Source organism: Thunnus albacares, chromosome 5 (assembly GCF_914725855.1).
Source record: "Thunnus albacares chromosome 5, fThuAlb1.1, whole genome shotgun sequence".
Classification (NCBI taxonomy): domain Eukaryota; kingdom Metazoa; phylum Chordata; class Actinopteri; order Scombriformes; family Scombridae; genus Thunnus; species Thunnus albacares.
Genome location: NC_058110.1, coordinates 6,748,591 through 6,762,932, shown reverse-complemented (window position 1 = coordinate 6,762,932; position 14,342 = coordinate 6,748,591). Strand labels below are relative to the sequence as shown.

General features: G+C 38.5%; 1 protein-coding gene across 2 annotated transcripts; it reads left to right on the top strand.

Moving 5' to 3' along the window:
• On the top strand, positions 1 to 14,286 carry fam50a (family with sequence similarity 50 member A). 2 transcript variants are annotated; one of them, XM_044352112.1, is made up of 13 exons: positions 1 to 271; positions 2,285 to 2,369; positions 2,690 to 2,789; positions 4,486 to 4,607; positions 5,145 to 5,221; positions 5,962 to 6,028; positions 6,150 to 6,211; positions 6,318 to 6,394; positions 7,185 to 7,239; positions 10,372 to 10,420; positions 10,560 to 10,630; positions 11,722 to 11,832; positions 14,149 to 14,286. In XM_044352112.1, exons 1-13 carry the CDS (start codon positions 161 to 163, stop codon positions 14,155 to 14,157), a joined length of 996 nt encoding a protein of 331 aa, XP_044208047.1. In that variant the 5' UTR covers positions 1 to 160; the 3' UTR covers positions 14,158 to 14,286. The 2 variants fall into 2 exon arrangements, with proteins under 2 accessions (XP_044208047.1, XP_044208048.1); XM_044352113.1 differs by lacking the exons at positions 10,560 to 10,630; positions 11,722 to 11,832; positions 14,149 to 14,286 and adding an exon at positions 9,140 to 9,277.
• Positions 14,287 to 14,342: the final 56 nt, after the last annotated feature.

Here is a 14,342-nt window from a genome sequence, read left to right as displayed (position 1 = left end):
TGCACTTCACCACCGCCATTTTTGTTGTTGTGGTGTGCTGGGAGCCCTACCTTCACAGATCTGGAAAAATCAGCGTTTTATTTTAAGTGTTTATCTTCTTTTTCTGTCTTTTGTGTCTTTAGAGTTCTTATAAGTGAACTTGAAACACAAAGAAAGCAACATGGCGCAGTACAAAGGAGCTGCCAGCGAGGCCGGGAGAGCCATGCAGCTGATGAAAAAACGAGAGAAAGAAAGAGAGCAGTTGGAACAACTGAAGCAGAAGATTGCAGAGGTTTGTAACCTCTTACCCGAAATTATGATGCTTATTAAGTACGTGATATTACCAAGAGTTCATTTAGCCCTCTATTTTCCCCCCAAAATGACTCAGTTCAGTGTCGGTAAACATAACGTAAGGAGACGTGTCCTCAGTGTTAATGTCACCAGATAAGTCAGTCAGCCAGAGTTCACAGAACTAAAGTTACCTTTTTTCCATAACTTTATTTACAGAAAGCGTCCCTTACAACATGTGTGACAGTAATACAATATCAGAAAACAATTAGGCATCATAATGAAATAAAGATCATAAACAACATGACTTCTCTTTCAGTTTGTTGATACAGTCAACATGGTAACAGGGTAAAGGGTAAAAGTACTAATAATAAATAAATGGTTAGAAAAATAATAAAAATAATCAGATTTATTTAAAAAAAATCTTGGAGCATACTAATTGTATGTGCACATTTCTTATAGTTAAAAGTTGGATAGACTCAAAATACTCCCTAAATTGAGTCATGAAAAGTTCAACTTGGATTTATGGTACGTGAAATTTTCCCAGTAAAATTACTAATTAATTGACAGTCTGTCTTTCGAACTTTTTGTTTTTTGTTTTCATTGTACAGTATTACATCCTTGGCTTCCAGTTTAATTGAATGGTAGGTTTGAGTGTCAAAATCAGAACCATAGTTACCTTCCTAACTTGTATTATAGTCTGTTGTATCTAGAGGCCAGGGTCAGTGAAGTGGTCGCTGTTACAATTAGTTAAATAAAAATCAATTTACATAACATTCTAGGCAAGTCGAGGATAATGACAAACTGTTAACCTGTTTGTCTTATAAAGCTTATAACATTAATATTATAGGAGAGTATTTTAAAGGGATCTTTCACTCAGAATGCTTAAAAGTAACCTTACTCATGCGTCTGTGTGGTTTCTTCTGTGCAGTGGTGGAAAGCAACTAAATACATTTAATCAAGTACTGTACTTAAGTACATTTTTGAGGTACTTGTACTTTACTTGAGTTTTTTGCATTTTATGCTACTTTATACTTCCACTCCATTTCATTTCAGGGGGAAATATTATACTTTTTACTTCACTACATTTATTTGACAGCTTTAGTTACTTTTCAGATAAAGATTTGACACAATGGATAATATAACAAGGATTTTCAACACATTTGGGTGCCTGTGGCTCAGGAAGTAGAATGAGTTGTCCACTAATTGGAAGATTGGCAGTTCGGTTCCTTTGCTCCCGATGGCTGTGCCAGCACCCTGTGTGGTAGCTTTCCGCCGTGTGTGTGTGTGTGTGAATGGGTGAATGTGGCTTGTAGTCTAAAAAGTGCTTTGAGTGGTTGAAATACTATAAAGGTGCTATATAAGTGCAGTCCATTTAAAGATGAAACCAATCCTTTTGGCATTGACGTCTTACAAAAAGCAGTGTGTAGTCGGGGTCACATTTCAGATATCTGAGTTGTTAACAGCTCCACCAAATAGTGATTTTCCCTCTAAACTTCTCACAAGGTTTAATTTCAATAAATGTTCAAATGATCCAATATTTCACCAAAAATCAAAGATTAGAGAAAAAGTCCAAAAACTGTAAACAGATTTGTGTATCAGAACTTTTTCTTCTTCTTTCCTCTCCCATTAATCATCTCACAACCCCTCAGATTTATCTGGTGACCATTTGGAGGGGCCTGCCCCCTAGATTGGGAACCACCGGACTAAACTAGCTAACTGTATATAAAGTAGTTGAAATTGGCTCCACCTCCAGCAGCTACAACAGTATCATGCTGCTCTAACACTGATTCTTCAGTATTAATAATCTAATGATGTCATATATAATAATATATCAGTCAGAGGGACCAAACCACTACTTTTACTGCAATACCATAAGTAGGATTTTTCATGCAGGATTTTTACTTGTTTTGAAGTATTTTACATTGCTGTATGTATAGTTTTACTTAAGTAAAGGGTCTGAATACTTCTTCCAAAACTGCTTCTGTGATGTAACATTATCTCTGGTCTCTTGCAGGACAACATGGTCAAGTCCAACATTGATAAGAAATTCTCAGCTCACTATGATGCGGTGGAGGCAGAGCTGAAGTCCAGCACAGTTGGTAAGTATCTTTGTTTTCGTGGCCCTCCTGTAAGTCTACAAGCTGTCATCTTAAGGTGGAAATGCCCGGACTGGCTTAGAGTGTGACCCACAAAGTTCAATATATGAAATGGCTGTCTCAGAAAGAGTGAAGACACTTCACAGATCTGCACAGGAAAGCAACATGCAGTGTTATTATGAAAATGTAGATGAAAAAAGTATTTTAACATCACTGCATGTGAATTAGTATATAGTATACTGTATTTGATAACATTTTTGAGATAATATATCCATCTGAGTCTTGCAGTGAGACCTGATTCATGTCTTTCATGTTTTGATCAGGTCTGGTGACACTGAATGACATGAAGGCCAAGCAGGAGGCGCTGGTGAAGGAGAGAGAGAAGCAGCTGGCCAAGAAGGAGCAGTCCAAGGAACTACAGCTGTGAGTTTGTGTGCTTACTGGCTCACATTCACACTGTAGTTTCAGTTTCTCAACCATTTGGTTTAAACCACTTCAGCCCGGTGAGGTGTAAGGACCAGCAGGGCTTTTAGGGGGCGCTAGTAGAGCTTTCAGACCTCTAATCTTGCTAATGGTCTTTTCTCATCATGTTTCCTATCATTTGCATTCAGCCTACAGCCAGTATGTGAAAAAAACATTTACATTTCCAGTTCTGGTGCACACAAATGAATTCATGCTACATTTCTGGGAGCAGAGACAAACAATTGACTCCCAGATACAAATAGCTCTGCTAATTATGTGAATGAGAAGGAAATTTGATGTGTTCAAAGGATTTTGCATTAGAGCTCCATCGGTTATCATCATTTTTCAAACAAAAATGCCAAATATTTGCTGATTCCAGCTTCTCAGACATGAGGATTTGCTGCATGTATGATAGTAAATTAAATGTTATTTGGTTTTGGACTGTTGGTTGAAGAAAACAAGCAACTTAAGTACATCTATTTGGGCTCTGGGATGTTGTGATGAGGGTCTATCACTTCTTTCTGATTTTGAAAATGATCAGTAAATGTAGCCTTACTTTGCATCTTCCTCTCATGGTTCCCCTCTTGCTTTAGACTTAATAATTGTACCCTCACAGGCCAGACAGTGTGATGAACTCTTGATTCATGACAGGTGGCTTCCAGATTCCAAAATACAAGTTGCACTTACAGTTTTTAATTTTGATAGAAATGTAACTAGCAGTGGCATGAAAAATTCAAAGCAGAAATCAAATGGATGGCTATGACACTAATGAATCTCTCCAACTGTCGCCAGGGGGCTCAAAAGAAAATGAAAAATGAATGAAAACTCTGGATGGTGTCCAACCTCACCTGTCAAAAGGTGCATAACATTGCCAAGATGACTAAGGCATCTTAGCAGAAGCCATAAAACATGTACCCTGTTTCTGCTGAATGATTGAAAGTTGAGCAGGCATGGGCTTATTTAGTACTTGGAAGGGAGACATTCCAGGAAAAAATTAAGGTGCCACTGGAAGTAGTGTTGGTTAAAAAAAAAAAATCCCAATGCCACAGTGCAGTGACTGGGACACTGTGCTGTAGGAGACGCCGTCCTTCGGATGAGACATTAAACCAATGTCCTGACTCACTTTGTTCATTAAAGATCCTATGGCACTTATTGCAAAGAGTAGGGGGTTCCCTGGTGTCCCAAACAAATTCCCAACCTAGCTTTCTCCATCTGGTCACCTAATCATCCCCCAGTGTATTTGGCTCAATGATTCCCTCCCTCTCCAACTCAATCTGATGTGTGGTGAGTGTTCTGGCACAAAGTGGCTGCCATACATCATCCCCATGTGGGTGCTACACATTGGTGGTGGTTGAGGTGAGTTTACCCCCTACACTGTAAAGCGCTTTGGATATCAAGATAAAGTGCTATACAAATGTAACCCATTATTATTATCATTGTTGTTATTATTATCACAAGGCTCCAACAGTAAAACATGAATCAGTTTTTTCTGGGCACAAGTTCAAGAGCGACAACTGTTTTCCTTGTAGTCCTGCAAAGAAAATGTGTGCTGAAAACATAGAGAAAGCATGAATACATTATGCAATGATGGTGTGTATGTGTAGCTGTTCTTCCATTTGATTTTGGTTGATAATTATGAATGTTTTACTCTTTGCAGCAAGCTTGAGAAGCAGAAAGAGAAGAAGAGAAAGGAAGAACAGAAGAGGAAAATAGCCAGTTTATCGTTTAATCCCGAAGATGAAGAAGATGAAGAGGAAGATGAAGAAGAAGAGCAGGATTGTGAGTATTATGTTAAAGCAGAGACTAAAAGAGTAACACAGTCCTGTGAAGCATTTTCAGCTGTATACGGCCTCTGTCATTCTTCAGTTCAGATCAACTAGATAATTCTCTCTTAAATCAGTCTGATTTGGTCTAAACTGGAGCTTCATCAGTAATTAAATGAATGGATTAAAAAATGAAATCTTGAAACAGGATCTTGCAGGGATTAAAAATGGGGAGTTGTCAGAGAATATGAGTTGTTGCAGCATCAAAGCCACTTCTACAATTTAATATATTTAGATATAGATGTTTGGTGTTTTCTTTCATGGAAAAAGTTACTTAAGTTTTAGAATTAGTTGCTTTTTAAAATTTCTTTTTTTTCACATTCACCTATTTTGTTGCTTATTTGTTGTAGTCATGAGTGATGTTCTAAGCAGTGATGTTGAGCTTGTCATACTGTTTGTTTGTTGCTGCTCCATATGAGTGTTTTAAGACACTGTTTTGGTCAGCAGGTATTTTATAGCTCATGAATAAAAAGTGTGTGACTTTGTCTCACAGATTCTCCAGTAAGGAAGAAGAAACTGGGGAAAAATCCAGATGTGGACACAAGTTTCCTTCCTGATCGAGACAGAGAGGTGAGGTTAGACACCGTCACATTCAGAGTATGACTCTGGGAAAGTATTTCCTTATCATTTCTCTGCTTTGTGCTGGCAAAAGATTAATTGGACTCTGGTATTTTCTTTGTGAACGCCTACACATGGACTTTAAACCACAAATTTAGTTTTAGAATGTTTTCATTTAATTTTTGCCAGACAAAGATCTTCCTGGGATTGAAACAATTTCTGCTTAAATTAATTTGTGGTTTGGAGTCGTGTGCATGCAATGTGCTCATAATTTCAATTTATTCAGAGATTCTAGATTTTACAGGTTTGGATTCTATTTGAGCTTTGGAAACCAACACTGTGTGTCATCAAATTGTAAATCAAACTAAAAAATCGGGTGGACTTTAATTCCTGTTTTACATGGCAAGCTGTAGAAGAACATTTAAGCCAATGATTAGAGCAAGAAGTAACTATTGATTATGAAGCTAAACCAGCTAGACTTTTAACGATTCTTCATGTCGGTTGTATTTCCGAAAAACCGACCAAACGGACCTCTGAGCACTTGTAACTCAAATACTAAAGAGAAGACATCGGCCATTTCACACCATAAAAACTACCACATATACTGTATTGTTGATACCATGGTAGAGTTGCCATGTTCGTTTGTAATTTAGTCTATGAGTCCGATCTCTATTGTCATGTTAATGCAGCATGGTCCTCTAATATAAACTGACATTTTCAATCATTTCATTTTGTCGGCTTCGTGTGTTCAGGAGGAGGAGAATCGTCTCAGAGAGGAACTCAGGCAGGAGTGGGAGCTCAAACAGGAGAAGATTAAGAGTGAGTGTCACAATTACTTTCACACACACACACACACACCCCTTGTTATTGCTGTAACTGACTCACATGCACACTCACACTTACTCTCAATCCAAATAATGGTTTATATGTTTGTTTTCAGGTGAGGAGATAGAAATTACATTCAGCTACTGGGATGGATCTGGACATCGTAAGACGGTCAAGGTAAAGTATGACTATAGATTCCCCTTGTTCCGTGTATAAACATTCAACACAGCAGATACTCTCTTCATATTTTCACCTCATGTCTTTCTGTTTATTTCCCCTGCAGATGAAGAAGGGCAATACCATCCAGAACTTCCTGCAGAGGGCCCTGGAAGTCCTGAGGAAGGACTTTAGTGAGCTAAGGTAAGAGAATCATGCTTTACTCTGATTCTGCAGAGGAGAGGAGCATGACCATAAATGACAGCAAAATGCAGTAGAGACTGTTTATTTATGTTGTTTACCTAATTTATGTGCACTCGTTTCATTTCAGCTCAGTGTGAGAATCTCTTGTGCGTTTTGCTGTCATTTATGGTAGAAGCTGTAATAGTGGCACCACATCTGTGCTCTGACATTATATTGTAAAGCTAGTTGTTTGTTTGTGTTAGTGTTATCACGGCGAAACTCAGCAGATGAAGTTTGTGTGTCAGACTATGGCTGTAGCGTTGCTGTGGTCGCCGCTTTCTCCTCAGCCCACACTCTGATTCCACAGCACGATATTCGACCTTGTATCATGAAACAAGTTTTTTCCAAATTTACTGATTACTGAATTTATTTTTAAGTATTTAGTATTATGATATTTTAGTGTCTGCTTTTCCCTTTTGTATGGCGTAGCATGGTAGGCAGGTAGTGCTTTGGGAGACCCACGTTTTACAGTCCTTGAAGGCACCATTACAGAAAATAAGGAAACATAGTTTCTCCAAAGAATCTCTTTATGTCTCCCTCTCAGTCCCTCTGATTTTAAAAATTGCACCGATGACAATAAGCCTTGATGTCTGCCACTGTGTGTTCTTTGATACTATCACTTAGAGTTGCTTAAGTCAGACATATTCAAATCACACACACACACACACACAGGAAAAATATTGGTAATTTTTCCTTCTTAATAATGTTAAAATTCATTTTTATCAGACTGAAATTCTCATTCTCTGTGCAGGTCTGCTGGAGTAGAACAGCTGATGTACATCAAAGAGGATCTGATAATCCCACATGTGAGTAGTGAGTGCATGACTGACACCCTCAAAAACCACAACTGAACTGTTGCTTCATTTGCTTCATTTCAATTCAACTCATTTACTGTTTAAGTGTTTGAGTAGATTCAACACCTCTGATGTGCGTCTGTGTTCACAATACAATGGCCCTTTAAGACACACATCCCTTTACATTAATTTGATGGATTTACATGTCAGGCTCATCTCTGAATAATTGCCTGATCCACTTTTACTTGCATGTACAGACTGAAAAATATGTGTCTTGTTTCACCTTCTCACATCACTGTAATAAATATATCTTCGCTATCTTCATCTCTTATACACAGGGAAAAGAAAGTTAGCTTAATAAACTATGAAACACTAAACTTAGCACAAAAAGTAAGGAAATTTGTATTTGGTGGATTATTTCTTTGTTCTAACAATGCTTCTTGGCAATAAATCTTATACCTTTGGAAAGCCTGTTTATTTCCCTTTTTAAATGGTGCCACATTTGTAAGGAACATGCATTTGTGGGATGAGCAGCAGAGCTGAGTATGTGGGTTGCGCCCATGAAAAATTTGCCAAATCTTCTCTGCCAATGCCAAACAACTTATTTTGCTGTTGCTATTGACTCTTGTTTTGAGCTTCTGGTACCCCCAGGTGATGCCAATCAGGTGCCAATCAGGCACCTGATTGGCAGCACCTGTGAGCATGGGCCCTGCTACAGTGGTCAGTAGGTGTCCGCTCCAAGAATCGGTATGCCACGTTTGGCTGATCTGGATAGGGCCCGTGCCATAGGGCAACTTCAAGCTGGTGTTCCGCAAAACCAAATTGCGGCATAATTCTAATTCCCTATAAGAGGGGATGTCAGAGACAGGTCGCGAAGTGGGCGTCCCAAGAAGACGACACCCCAAGAAGACTGTTTCCTCACCCTGTCAGCACTTAGGTACCGTAGTCTGTCTTCTACAGATTTGCAAGGTTTGCAGGACGATATGGCCGACGGCTCTCAGCCCAGACGATCCGGAACAGACTGCATGCAGCCAATCTCTGGTCTCATAGGGCTGCCAGGAGGCCTGCCATGACTGCCCCTCACCGTCAAGCCCGTTTGCACTGGTGTCGGCAACACGTGCACTGGAACCTGAACATATGGAGGAAGGTCATGTTCAGCGATGAGTCCAGACACTCGCCCCCACGGAGCGGGGTTTACCCCATTGAACACTTGTGGGATCAGCTTAGGTGTGCTGTTCGTGCCAGAGTGACCAACACAACCAAGTTGCCTGACTTGCGACAAATGCTGGTTGAAGAATGGGATGCCATCCCACAGCAGTGTGTGACCAGGCTGGTGACCAGCATGAGGAGGAGGTGCCAGGCTGTTGTGGTTGTGTATGGTTCTTCCACATGCTACTAAGGCTCCTGTTTGTTAAATTAATTAATCGTTAATTTGCCAATATGTATTGTTTCTTCAAACTTCAATCATCCAATCCACCAAACACCAAACAAGAGTCAATGGCAGAATAAGCTGTTTGGCATTGGCAGAGAAGATTTGGCAAATTTTTCATCAGCGCAACCCAGATACTCATCCAACAAATGCATGTTCCTTACAAATGTGGCACCATTTAAAAGGGAAATAAACAGGCTTTCCAACGGTATAAGATTTATTGCTAAGAAGCATTGTTACAACAAAGAAATAATCTACTAAACACAAATTTCCTTACTTTTTGTGCTAAGTTTATATTCCTCTTATGGTGTGACAGAGGCAAGTAAAAGTGGCTTGGGCGATTATTCAGGCATAAGACCAAGACATTAAATTGCCATCAGCTTCCAGTTCTAATGTTGTGTTCACACCAAATGTGAATTTTCAACTCTCGTTACTTGCGTGAGTTTGACCACAGGATCATTTGTGTTTATTCGCCCCACACAGCCAGTGAGCAACAGCAGGCACCGACTAGTCCCCACCTGGACAGTGAGAACCACTGCGGTGATGTTAATGAAGCTCAGCCTGCCTGCCATCATGACAGCTCAGTCCTCCTGCTAACAACAGTCATACCGACACTTATCTGTAAACACTGAGAGATACATTATCAACTCGTCTCTGTTTGTTCTGCTGTGATAAACTGCATTAACCCATCACACAAAACTCCCCCCCAAAATCTGTTGATTTACTGCACTTCCCAGATGACAACTACAGGCCTTAAAGCAGTATGAACAGCGGATAAACAAATCAAAAGGATGCTGAAATAATTACATCATGATGCTGATTTGTAAAAAGTCTTAATTCATGCCTTGTCAGGTCTGTCTGCAAGATGACAAGCAAAAAACTTTTGAAATGCTTGTTTTCTGAAGTCTGGAGTTCAAATCGATCAGAGCTATGCTTTGCAAACATTAGCTGCTTCATCCACACTCAATATAACGTCATCTAAAGGCATAAATACAGCAGCAACATGTTTATACACGTAGATATCTACATATTGTGCAACTTTAAGATCATATAAACTCACTGGCATTTAAGATGTTTATTATCGATGACAGCAGCTGAGGGGGGTATGTGACTCTGGTGTTAGCTCCGGCTAAGTTAGGTTGAGAAGCAAAAGTGAAGATAAATCAATTTCTTAATCCCAAAAGTTTAAAAAATAAACTCTTCCTGCCAGTAAATGGCTCTGGATTAGAACAGAATCTGGTGGTGGTGGTGTTTATTCCCCCAGAAATCAGTAACACCACCATCGTGCTCCCTGGCTCTTTCCTCCAGAGCTGGCTGGGTCTCAACAGCTGTCTGTTGGCAAGTTGCAGCTGAATCCCCTGGTCCAACCCTGTGGTAGCGCAAACTTTTTGCTCAAGTTGAATGTTTTCAACTTGCGTGAATATGCAAATTACGCAAATTTTGTGTATTTGTGTTGCGAATTTCACATATTTGCGTCATTCACGTCGCGTAATTCACATCATTCGCTTCACCCAACACGAGTAGACGTGAATTTGCGTCTATTTGTGTCTTTGCATCGACTTTGCATGTAATCTTGTTGTTCGAAAAATTTGCTGTCAATGTTTTTTTTTATGATGATGTTTACTGTGATTATGTTTTATGGTTTCTTTTTCATTTGTCCAGCAGCTGTGGCAGTTTTTGAATTAATTCATGTTTTATCTCTTTGTTCCAATCAGCACCACAGTTTTTATGACTTCATTGTGACCAAAGCCAGAGGCAAATCTGGTAAGTGAACACCAACAGCTTTGATCTCCTTTATTTGTTTTTAGATATTACATTCTGAAGTAGTTGTTTCTGTACAACACATGGAACAATGTGAGGTTGATTTTCCTGCATTTTCACTCAGTTTAGTTCTCCCCCACAGGTCCTCTTTTCAGCTTTGACGTCCACGATGATATTCGACTGGTGAATGACGCCACAGTAGAGAAAGACGAGGTTAGGATTATTCCCCAACACTCACATCCCCATATGTACATTGAAACAGTAATTGGTCAGAAGCTGCTGCTGTTGAGCTGCTGACTGGTTTACATATGGTACATTGGAATCACAGCAAGAAGGGACCTTTTCACAGCCGGTATGGACAGAAGGAACAATTAGCAGCAACCAAAAACTGCTCCAGTGTACATATGGGCATATGAATATTGTTTTAAGATAGACTTGAAAAAATGTGAACCTCTAAAACTTGCTAAAAAGATCTGAAATTGTCTACAAATCAATCAAGAAAAAAAAAGTAATTTCTGATGTTACTTTTGTTGGATAAAATCATAATCATAATTTCAGTAAAAAGCACTTGAATTTAATCATTTCATTACAAAAATCTAAATGAAATGAGGATAAGTCTGGCATTATTCTACATTTTTCTTGTCAATAAATCCCATGAAAAGATGAAAAATATAAATGCGTCCTCTATCCCTCACAACTTTAGGACTTCTCTACCCTGTCTGTCTGTGGCATTCATCCCGAGCCCATTTGTTACTGCTGATGTAAATATTTATAAATGGGTCAAAAATATATAGTTTTAACTTTTTTAAAGTCTCAGTAATTCCCTAAAGCAGCTGGACACTTTTTAATCAATGTCGCTTAAACAGGAGATAAAAGTACAATGGTTGGGGACTATTTTAAGCTGCGGATTAATACACATTTGTTGCTCTAGTGAGTATTTCTGGCAGCAGGACGGTGTTTGTGGGATTGAGTCAAAGTAAACTACAGTGTGCGTGTTCATGGTAATGAAAGAACATGTCACCCAGTGCAACATGTGGCTCACTGATGTGTTTTTAATAGCTTTGGACAACAGCAGAGCTTTATGGCACTGAGGAATAAGTTATACAAGGCTTTGAATACACAGGCAATACTTGTTAATGGAATCAATTCATTGTTTGTTCTCATCTTTTCTTGTTGACACGAAGAAAAAAATAGAAGATGACCAGACTTATCCTTTATATTATTGTTAGAGGAAATACTAAGATAAGTAAGATAAATTTAAAAGCCATATCAAAGTTAACCTGGTTGTGCTCTCTTGCTTAAAGTCTCATGCAGGTAAAGTGGTGCTAAGGAGCTGGTATGAAAAGAACAAGCACATCTTTCCTGCTAGTCGCTGGGAGCCATACGACCCTGAGAAGAAATGGGACAAATATACGGTGAGAAGTTTTGCCTCAGGGATCATTGAAGTTTCACCTAATCTTAAATCTGATCTTTAGCACAAGTAAAACACTTAATGCGACATTTTATTAACTGTGTTTCCATAAACCTATTTTTCTGCGCATTTTTAAGTATCACATTAAAAAAGCTTAATGGAAACACCAAAATCAGAAAAAACGTATTTTCAATTTTGCAAAAAAAAGTTTTTACACTTGCTTGAGGTGGATTTTGGAAATGTTGAAAAAGAGTTTATGTGCAAAGTGGGTAATGGAAACGCATTTGTCGAATAAATAATGACATAGCGAACATTTAACTCACATGACTGACCAGCTGTTTCCGTTCTCGCGTCTTCTGGTGTCTCCATATAACATGGAGCATGGCCAATACTAGCTGACATTTGACAAATTGAAAGGACAATTACCAGTTGGCATTATCACTGTTTGTTTTGTGTCTGGTTGGCTACCCCTACTTCTTCTACTCTGTTTACTGGCTGATTATTTAAGCCTATACCGCCATCTTCTGACAAAACTATGTGTTGCATAGCCTAGATTATTTGCTTTACAAAGCAGTTGATGAAAACGCATCTAATTAGCATTTTCCTTCTGTTGACATGTCAAAAGTTTTCTTAAAATTCTCTTGTGAATCTAATGGAAACATGACTATTGATGATCAGTTTTTCAGAGACTGACAATGTTGTGTGCATATTTAGTAACAGTGAGTCAAAGGCTTGCTGTGTAGTATGTGTAGCTGCTCTTCCAACAAGCTTCATCAGTGGAATTTAACCTTTATTATTATTATAATTTATCTTTTGTTCATGCCATTGTATCATGACAATACTCATTGGCAGAGACCAAATCAGAGCTGAAAGTAGAATGAATATGAACAAACTTTTAGAGCTTATTTCATTTCCCCCAAGTGGTTAAAAAAAAGAATGGAGGTTTAACATTGTGATGATCACAATGTGTGTGTGATGTTCAAATCAAGCAGCACACTAAAAACTTAGCCAACCAAGGGTGGAAATCACAAATCACTTTGCTGATTCAAGTCTTTGAAAAGCTCAGGTCAAAGATTTGTAGTCACAATGTAATTCATTCACTCCTAAATTTAGTGGTCACATCACTGTTCAAATGGACATTCAGCACTGATGCTAGTTGTCTTCAGTTCAGTATTACGTTCAGTCTGTTGCTGGTCCAAGCTGTCATGCTCAGTTCAGTTCAGTACAAAACTGGCCTATACAAGCACTGCACATTAATAGCTCAGCTCGTGTTACAGTGTAGTTTGCACAAGCTGGAGAAAAAAGGAATGCAAAGGGACGTGTAGGCGATAAATATGGACATTGCCAAATAGAGGAGGATGGATAACTCTTCAGGTACTCCACTAATACTCCTTCGAGGCGAGTGATTTTCAAGTTTTGTAAAGAGAAAACAGGTGGTTCAATAGAAAAATAAGGACGGACATCTTTGTCAAGCTGGAACTACCATCCATGAACAGGAAACTGCCATTTGTTACCCACTCACTGTGTTGTCTTCACTCATTACTATTAAATTACAACAAATTTTCATTTCTCAAAAGTTTAAATGCATTACACACATTAGTCTCTTCACATTCCACCATAATAAATGTGTATACTGATACAAACCAAGAATATCCAGCTGGATGTTTACAGAAAATCTTTGCAGTGTTTGTTTCATACATATTACATTTTCTTACATATGTTCCACTTCCTTTAATGCAGCAAGTCAGTTTAGAAAAAGCATTAGAAAAGCCCAACCTGGGACAGGGTTCACAAAATAGAAATCCTATTATAATCCTATTATGTATTATAACACATCTGTATCATGATATTGTAACCTGTTACAATGTTGTTGTTTTTTACATTGTCCCTGATAAATAAACAAATATAAATAAATAAAAATGTAAGTTTTACGAGAAATAACTTGTACACTTGAAACTTTCATGAAACTTTCATGAAACTTCATGAAACTTCATGTATTAGTTATAAACATATCTTGAACATAATGATTCCTTTGGGCAAACTGAGCTGGATCAACAGCTCTGCCTTCGGCACGTTGCCTGTACGATTGTTCTGTCAAGAGAACCCTGCCCAGTGTGGTGGAGCTGCCAGCTTTTTCCTGCAGAGGCACGCTCTGTTTTACAACATACCCCCAGTCCATCCAAATGCCTGACAAAAACACACTCCTTCTATATCTCAATAATAACCTCAGATCTGCAATGATTGAGTATCATGTGGCAGAATGGACCTGATTATTTCCTGGAATAACTTAATATTTAATTTGCTGTGTTTTGTTTTTCAGATCCGGTGAAGCAGCTGTCTTCTTCTGTCTCTGGAATCCTTAATGCAAATGTTTCCTTTTCCATCCTGTTTTACTTTTGTTACAACACATTTTATCGGTGCATTATCACAATTTAATAAACTATTGATTCATGATTTACTTAACTTGGTTATTGAAATACTAGTTTCCCCAAATGTATTTGAAATGCCAATGCG

What these genes read in the sequence shown, in the direction of transcription:
- fam50a (XM_044352112.1), top strand. Translation starts at nt 161, where the DNA reads ATGGCGCAGTACAAAGGAGCTGCCAGCGAGGCCGGGAGAGCCATGCAG. An exon ending in GACATCGTAAGACGGTCAAG is followed by an intron (nt 6,212 to 6,317) that starts GTAAAGTATGAC and finishes TTTCCCCTGCAG; the next exon opens with ATGAAGAAGGGCAATACCAT. An exon ending in CCACAGTAGAGAAAGACGAG is followed by an intron (nt 10,631 to 11,721) that starts GTTAGGATTATT and finishes TCTTGCTTAAAG; the next exon opens with TCTCATGCAGGTAAAGTGGT.